The sequence below is a fragment of the Gossypium hirsutum genome, chromosome A03 (genome assembly GCF_007990345.1).
Source record: "Gossypium hirsutum isolate 1008001.06 chromosome A03, Gossypium_hirsutum_v2.1, whole genome shotgun sequence".
NCBI classification, from domain to species: domain Eukaryota; kingdom Viridiplantae; phylum Streptophyta; class Magnoliopsida; order Malvales; family Malvaceae; genus Gossypium; species Gossypium hirsutum.
Window position 1 is genome coordinate 19,559,581 of NC_053426.1, and position 9,574 is coordinate 19,569,154.

At 31.1% G+C, this 9,574-nt stretch overlaps 1 protein-coding gene across 1 annotated transcript; it reads left to right on the forward strand.

Moving 5' to 3' along the window:
• Nucleotides 1-6,268: 6,268 nt before the first annotated feature.
• Nucleotides 6,269-6,694, forward strand: LOC107887836 (uncharacterized). The gene has a single exon (XM_016812061.2). It carries the CDS (start codon nt 6,269-6,271, stop codon nt 6,692-6,694), a length of 426 nt encoding a protein of 141 aa, XP_016667550.2.
• Nucleotides 6,695-9,574: the final 2,880 nt, after the last annotated feature.

Consider the following 9,574-nt stretch of genomic DNA (forward strand, 5'->3'; position numbering starts at 1 on the left):
TAGAAGTTGGGGAAAGTAGATGATAGTCTCCACTGGTAGCGTGAGAGGTCTATCCCGGGACATTAAAATTTTGGATTGTGAGCATTGCGGGAAGAAACATAGAGATGAATGCTGGAAATTAACTAAAGGCTGTTTCCTATGTTGGTCTACAGATCATTTTATTAGAGATTGCCCGAAAGGTGAAAGTGTTGCACCCGTGACATCACAAAGGTCAGTATCTACTACTAGAGGAAGAGGATCGGGTAGATGTGATTCAGTTTCTAGAGAAGGAGGTACAATGAGAGGGAGCGATATAGTTACTCAACAGTCACAGGCTAGAGTACCTGTAACACCCCCTAATCCCAAATCGTCCTCGAAACAGGGTTACGGAGCATTACCGAACCTATCGGACATCTACAATTAATATACACATAAATACTAACACAACCGGATACACTCATAATTTGCCAAATTTAAACATTTATATATTATCCAATATTTAATTCTATTCAAATATCAAATATCATCAAATAAATCAATTTCATACCAAATTAACCAAATTCTATTATAAATCATAACCAAACCTAAATCTATTTATTTCATCCTTACATTTACAATTTCAAAATAACACACACATAAGACACCCTAGGTACATGCCATTACCAATAATTAACACGCTTTACCTTATTGAATTTGGGATCAGCTTGGGATGCTGATTCAACGTTCTATCTTTACTTAACCTGCGCACGGAAACAAACCGTACGTTGGGTATAGGTATACTCAGTGGTATTTCTATAATCCGAATATTTAATAATATAAAAAATACTTAAGATCATAATAACATTTACAATTATTCAATTATTTATTTCATAATAAATTTCAACTACTTACTATCTAAATTCTATAAAAATCATATAATAAATACAATAACATAATTGTTCAATTCTTAAATAAATCCATTATAATTTATTCCATTATTTCACTTACTAATCGGTATAGCTTTCCTTAATTTATTCACAATTCAATATCAATAAACTATATTCAACTATGCACTTATCAATCATATTCCATTTTAATCCATTTCAATAATAGTCAATTTCATTTATATCATATCAACTTACTATCCCTGATTGCTTTAACTATATACATACAATTCATATATCTCAAATCACATTTCAATTCATCAAGTGGCATCATATATCATCAATTCGAACTCCAATAATTTCATGAACCTTTGATTCATGTTTTCAATCTCATATCTCAATTTTCAATTCTCAATTCAATTTATCGTTTCATTTCAATAGCTTGATCAATCAAATTTATTCGATTTATCTTTTCACTTATTTACCCCTATTAACAAGACTCGGACCTTGGCGGATACACGGATCCAACCAATCACACCAGTTTGGCACCCAGAGCCTCATCGGATAATTCGAAGCAAAGTTGACACCCAGTGTCTCATCGGCCTAGTCGAAGAAAGTTGGTACCGAGTACTTCATCGAATCTATCTGAAGAAATATAATGACACCCAGTGTCTCATCGACTCGAGGTCGAAGTATCCCTAAACTCTTCCAATCCTATGGCATGCCAAATTTATCCGACCTAATCCGATATTGTTAATAGGGTATTTGATTCACTTTTTCAATTCAATAATTCTTTCATCAATATACCATTCTAATAATCACATATATTCACACATTTTCATAATTTCATACATTTTCATTCAATTCAACAAATATATTTCAATTATTCATATTAATTCATAATTCAATACAATTCAATTCACTTTTCAATATCAAATATTCAAATATCACAAATCTCATATATTCATATCAATTTCCTTATATTTCCAATCAATATATTTTTCAATATAACATTCATTCAATATTCAAATTTTTACATAAATCATGTATATTATATAATTCAATCAATATAATTTCAATCAATATAAATTCAATAAATTCATCGCATACCAAATCCAATCCATTTCAATTGTAAAATATCATAATTCTAACACTAACAATTTCCATATGTATATAAATATAACAAATAATGACTAAGTTCGGATTATAGAAATACAAACCGTATTTTCTTGAGCTAACTCCCGTTGTCTTTGCCATTTTTCCTTGCTTAGTTGAGATTTTCCGAGACAACATTAGCTACAGGAATTAAAATAATTCATATTCATTAATTCACTACTAATTTATATCTAATTAATACAATTTCTACTTTAATTTTTCTATTCAAATTTTGTCCAAACTCATACTTAACTATTAAATTTCCAGCATATTTTTCTAATTTCAAAATTTCATCAATTTAGTCCCTACAACATAAAACTTATGAATTACTTTACAATTCAATCCTTATTTCATTTCTAACTTGAATTCCTATCAATCTCACCCCTAATTCATCTTTTTATTCAACATGAACAATATTTAGAAATCTAATAACTTTCAAATATTAATTTAATTTCATCAAAACTTTGTTCTAAAGCTTTTAAAACATCAAAATTAAGTGAAAAGGGCTATATTGACTTAGCAATTAAACTTTAAAGCTTCAAACCTTAAATTTTCCCTTTTCTTTCTTTCCTTTCTTGTTCTCCTTCTTTCTTCCCTGTTTCATGTTTGCCTATTCTATTTCTTTCCTTTTTATTTCTTTCATTTACTTTGTTTTGTTTTATATATATATATATATAATATAATAAGTTAATAAATATCTATTTAATAATCAATATTTATTTTACATTTGTATACATTTTTATTATTACACATTTCACAAATTTTACCATACATTTGTCATAATTTAATATATTATTTAATTATTTAATTAATAAATATCTTTTACTAAATAATAAATATCTTATTTAATATCAAATACTAATATTACAATTGTACACACTTATATTTTCACATTTGTACCAATAAATTTATTACAATTGTCATTTTTTAATTTATTTATCAAACAAAAATCTCATTATTTAATTATTTAATTAATAAATATCTTTTATTCTAAAATTAAGTAAATATACAATTATATTCCAAGTGTTCAAATACATATATTGCACTTGTACAATTTTATCATCATACATTTGTCTTTATTTCAATTTATTTAATAATAATAATAATAATAATAATAACAACAACTAATATATAAACCGTAATAATAATTATCATATATTTATATATGACTTAAGAAAAATCTTATATTTTAATTACATGTATGCCGCCTCATCTATTGTCAATGGCTTAATTGCCATTTTAATCTTTTTTACTTTCTTTTAATCTACAATTCAACTTTCATCCTTTATTCAATTTAGTCATTTTTCCTAATTTCTCTTAATTAAGCTAAATTCACTTAATTAAAGCCTAGTTAATTACTCAATTAACTTCGAAATGGTTTTTAATAAATATTTTCTAATCCATTTTTCAGAAACGGAGACCCGAAGATACATTTTTCTAATAACCTTAAAATTCGGGTCGTTACAGTACCAGCTAGAGCATATGTGTCCAGACTCGAGAAGAAGGCGATGCTCGTGACGTGGTAACAGGTATATTTTTACTGTATTCAGAACCTGTTTATGCTTTTATTAACCCTAGGTCTTCACACTCATTCATTAATTCAAAACTAGTTGAGTCGGGAAAGTTAGAATCTGAGATGTCTAGAGTATCTATAGATGTGTCTAGCCCGTTGGAACAAACAATGTTCATAGATCAAATATGTAGAAGATGCCCGTTAATGATACAAAATAGAATTTTCTCTGTTGACTTGCTGATAATGCCATTCAGTGATTTTGATATAATTCTAGGAATGGATTGGTTGTCTGAGCATAGGTGGTTTTAGATTGCCATAAAAAGAAGTTTATTATTCAAACTGAAGACGGAGGCAAGATTGAGGTAAATGGTATTCATACTGGTGGGTCAACACGTATCATTTCAGTGATTCAGGCAAATAAATTACTTCAGCAGGGCTGCGCAGCTTATTTGGCTTATGTTATTAATTCTGATTCTGTTGAAAGCTAATGCAGTAAGATTCGAACTGTTTGTGAGTTTCCTGATGTTTTTCCTAAAGAATTACTGGGTTTGCCACCAGATAGAGAAATTGAGTTTTCCATTGAAGTTTATTCTGGTACAGCTCCATTATCTTTACCTTCATATTGTATGTCACCCACAGAATTAAAAGAGTTGAAGGTATAGTTGCAAGATTTGCTAGATCGTGGCTTCATTCGACCGAGTATTTCACCGTGGGGAGCTCCAGTATTGTTTGTTAAAAAGAAAGACAATTTGATGCGACTTTGTATTGACTATCGGCAGTTAAATAAGGTGACGATCAAGAATAACATTGATGATTTATTCGATCAGTTGAAAAGAAATTTTGTGTTTTCGAAGATTGATTTGAGATCAGGCTACTATCAGTTGAAGGTGAAAGAAAGTAATGTACCGAAGACAGCTTTTTGTACACGATATGGATATTATGAATTCTTAGTAATGCCTTTCGGATTGACTAATGCCCCAGCTACTTTCATGGATCTCAAGAATCGTATTTTCCAACCATATTTAGATCAGTTTGTGGTGGTCTTTATTGATGACATATTGGTTTATTCGAAATCAGAATCTGAACACGACCAGCATTTCAGAATTGTACTACAAATTTTACGAGAGAAACAGTTATATGAGAAACTTAGCAAATGTGAATTTTGGTTATTGGAGGTGGTATTTTTGGGACATGTTGTGTCTGCAGATGGAATCACAGTTGATCCGAAGAAGATTGAAGTAATTTTTTAGTGGAAAACACCGAGAAATGTATCTGAGGTACATAGTTTCCTTGGATTGGCTGGATATTACAGAAGATTTGTAAATGGGTTTTCGAAGATAGCATTGCTGATGACGAAGCTGTTACAAAAGAATGTTTCTTTTATATGGGATGATCAGTGTTAGAAAAGTTTTGAGATGTTGAAACAAATGTTGACTGAGGCACTGGTTTTGACATTACCAAAATCGGGAAAAGATTTTATTGTGTATAGTGATGCTTCTTTGAGTGGTCTAGGTTGTGTATTGGTGCAAGACGGAAAGATAATAGCTTATGCATCTCGTCAACTGCAACCACACGAGCATAATTACCCGACACATGATCTAGAGTTAGCTGCTGTAATTTTTGCATTGAAGATCTGGAGACATTATCTATACGATAAGAAATACTACATTTATACTAATCATAAAAGTCTCAAATATCTTTTATCTCAAAGGAGTTGAACTTGAGACAAAGATGATGGATTGAGCTTTTGAAAGATTATGATTGTGTTATAGATTATCATCCTGGAAAGGTAAATGTGGTAGCTGATGCCTTGAGTAGGAAAGCTTCAGTTGAATTGCGAGCAATGTTTGCACATCTCAGTATCAGTAATGATTGGAGTCTGTTGGCTGATTTGAGAGTTAAACCAGTGATGTTTGATGAGATTAGAGCAGCACAGCTAGAAGATGACAAGTTGATAAATAAAAGAGAAGTGGTACAGAATAGCATGGTAGAAAATCTCAGCATTGATGAACATGATTGCTTAAGGTTTCGAAATTAGATTTGTGTTCCAGCTGTTTCTGAGTTAAAAGATTTGATTCTCTGAGCAGTACATGATAGCGCATTTGCTTTACACCTCGGAGGAACAAAAATGTACCAGAATTTGCAGGAGTTGTATTGGTAGCAGGAATGAAAAGAGATATAGTTGAGTATGTTAGTAAGTGTTTGACTTGTCAATGAGTAAAGGTAGAGTATCAGGTTCCTACTAGATTATTACAGCATATTAATATTCCTGAGTGGAAATGGGACTGTATTACAATTTATTTTGTGTAAGGCTACTATTATCAGCAAGTAAAAAAAATGTCATCTGGGTGATTGTTGATCGGCTTACAAATTCGACTCATTTTATAGCAGTCAGGACTGATTGATCACTTCAGAAGCTTGCTGAAGTTTATATTTAGGAGGTTGTGAGATTACATGGTATTCCTTTATCTATAATTTCTGATCAGGATCCATGATTCATATCGAGGTTTTAAAAACAACTGCATGAGTCTTTGGGTACTCGACTTAATTTCAGTACAGCTTTCCATTTGCAAACTGACGAGTAGTCTGAACTGGTGATTCAGATTCTAGAAGACATACTATGAGCTTGTATCATCGATTTTGAATCAGGTTGGGACGTTATTTACCGTTGACAGAGTTTGTCTATAATAATAGTTTCCAATCAAGTATTCAAATGGCTTCGTATGAAGCTTTATATGGTCGAATATGTCGATCGTCTATGTGTTGGATGGAACTGAATGAAAGGATAATAATTGGGCCGGAGTTAATTCAAGAAACAGAGGAGATGGTTAAAAGGATTCAAGGAAGATTGAAGGCAGCCTTTGACAGACAAAATTCAAACGCTGATTTGAAACGTCGAGACATTGAATACTTTGTCGGTGATAAGGTGTTTCTTAAGGTGTCGCATTGGAAAAAAATCTTGATGTTTGGTCGGAAAGGAAAATTGAGCCGTCGTTTTATTGGGCCATATGGGTTCGTGGAAAGAATTGAACCAGTTGCTTATCGGTTAGCTGTACCTTTGGAACTACAGAAAATCCATAATGTTTTTCATGTTTATATCCTACGAAGATATAGATCGGATCATTCCCATGTCATTTCTACTAAAGATATAGAAATTCGACCTGATTTATCTTATGAAGAATAACCGGTTCAAATATTAGCCCGAGAATTAAAAGAGTTAAGAAATAAACGGGTTCCTTTAGTGAAAATATTGTGGAGAAGTCATAATGTGGAGGAAGCAACTTGGGAACCAGAAGAAACAATAAAAGCTTAGTACCCCCATCTCTTTTCAGGTAAATTTCGAGGACAAAATTTATTTAGGGGGAAGAAATGTAGTGACCCAAAATTCACGGGCATCGAAAAAGTGTGTTATTGGGCCTTCATTTTAGTAAAACAGATTTGTAAATATTTATTAAAAATATTTACGAAGTTTGTTGTGTGTTTAATTAGGTTTGGTTAGGTGAATTAGTTCGAATTAAGAATAATTAGTAAAAAGGACTAAATTGAAATAGGTGTGAAATTTTAATTAAAGATTAAAGAAAATAAAGAGGACTAAATAGGAAATTATGCCAATTGCCAAATTTAAGGCGGCATAAGCATAAAAATCTAAGATTTTTATGTGTTAAAATATATTATTAAATTATTGTTATTATTATTATTATTATTTTATATTATATTATTATTATTAAATAAAATAAATAGAGACAAATGTATGGTAATGAAACCATACATGTGTAATAGTAATAATAAATATATGTACATTTACTTATTATATAAGTAAAAGATATTTATATTATTATAATATATTATTATTAAATTAATAAACAAAGGACTTAAATTAAAATAAATGAAACAAATAAAAAAAATAAAGAACAGAATTGGGGGACGAAAACAGAGAAGAAAAGAAGGAAAGAAAGAGAAAGAAAGAAAGAAAAAATTAGGGATTTTAAAGTTTGAAGTTTAATTGGTAAGTTAATTTAAGTCATTTTCTTGTAATTTTTGAGTTTCTATGATCCTAGAACAAAATACTACTAAGTATATGTTGAAATTTTGGAAGTTATTAGATTTTTAGATACTAATTTTGTTGAGTAAAAGTGTGAATTAGAGATTGAATTAATAGAATTTCTCATTAGAATTAGGAGAAGGATTAAATTGTAGAATAGACTATAAATTGTGTCATAGGGACTAAATTAAATTGTAGAATAGGCTATAAATTTTGTATAATAGGGACTAAATTGCAAGAAATTTGAAATTAGGTATGTATGATGAAAATTAGAGAATTAATTTTAAGTTTGGTTGAAAATTGAATATAAATAAGGTATGAATTGGGATGGCAAAATAGATGATTTTGGTTAAGGATTAAATTGGAATTAAGGTTGAAGTTAAATAGGAAATTCAAGTATTTGATGTGAATAATTTTTGTATTAATAATTGTAAATTATTTTAATTTTCGTAGCTAACACCGAACTGTAGACATCGACTCAAAAGGGAAAGGAAAAGATTGCCAGAGAGTAACTCAAGAGAAATTCTGGTTTGTATTACTATAATTCGAATTTATTATTTATTAATTGTGAATAGTGATTAATATGCATGGTAAGAGAAACTAAGGTGAGTATTGATATTGAATTGAATGAAAATGTATTGAATTGTGAAAATGTTTGAATATGTGGATTGAATATTGATTGAAAGGTGGAAAAATGATTGAATTGAAAATGTGAGAAATTGTGATTGAATTGCGGTTATATGTGATATAATACCCTATTAACTAGTCGGGCTGAGTAGGATATAGTTGGCATGCCATAGGATTGGAAGTGTTTAGAGATAATTAGACCTCGAGTCAATGAGACACTGGGTGTCACTATATTACTTCAGATAGATTCGATGAGGTATTGAGTACCAACTTATTTCGGCTTGGCTGACGAGACACTGGGTGTCAATTATTTGCTTCGAACTATCCGATAAGGCATTGGGTGTCATACTGGAGTGTTTGGTTGGATCTGTGTATCCGTTGAAGTCCGGGTCTTATTAATAGGGGTAACGAATGAAATGGTAAAATTGAATGAAAGTAAATAACCTTGATTGAGAAATGAAATAAGAAATTGAAATTGAGAAATGAGAATGAATGAATGAACCAAAGGTTCAGAGAATGATTGATGAATCAATGAAATGAGATTATGAAAATGCATAGTATGCATCATTGTTCACGAGTAGACAATAGTGATATTGATGAATGAATGAATGAACGAGCGATAGCTGATAATGTTGAGAGCAATGCGCCCACTCCTGCTCAAGGGGTAGCGCCGGTCGAGTCTAGGCCGATATCTAGTAGTCAGGGAAGAGAGGCTAAGCAAGCCTTCTTTCAAATAATGACTGAGTGGTTCACAGAATTCGTACGAACGAATCTGGTTGCTCAACAACCTCCACCCCCACCTGTTCCTCAACAAGTCCTGGTTGTGCCACCAGTAATAGATCCGATTCGATTGAGTAAGCCACCTGTTGATCAGATTCATAAACCCGAGATTGAAGAGTTTCGGGCTACAGTTGATGATGATACTAAGAGAGCTGAGTTCTAGCTTGAAAAAACTATCCGAGTATTTGATGAATTGTCCTGTATTCCAGATGAATGTATAAAATGTGTAGCATCTTTGATTAGAGATAATGTATATCACTGGTGGAAAACATTGATATCAGTGGTTCTTAAAGAACGAGTTACTTGGGAATTATTTCAGACTGAGTTCCGAAAAAAGTACGTAAGCCAGAGATTCCTCGATCAAAAAAATAAAGAATTTCTGAAATTGAAATAAGGTCGGATGACCGTTACTGAGTATGAAAAAGAATTTGTACGTTTGAGCAAGTATGCTCGAGAATATGTCTATTGAAGAGATCATGTGCCTATTGAAGAGAACATGTGCAAAAGATTTGTTGATGGATTGAACGAAGATATAAAACTATAAGTCGAGATACTTGAATTGAAAGAATTCATAGTATTGGTTGAGAGGGCCTGTAAAGTTAAAGATCTCGGCAA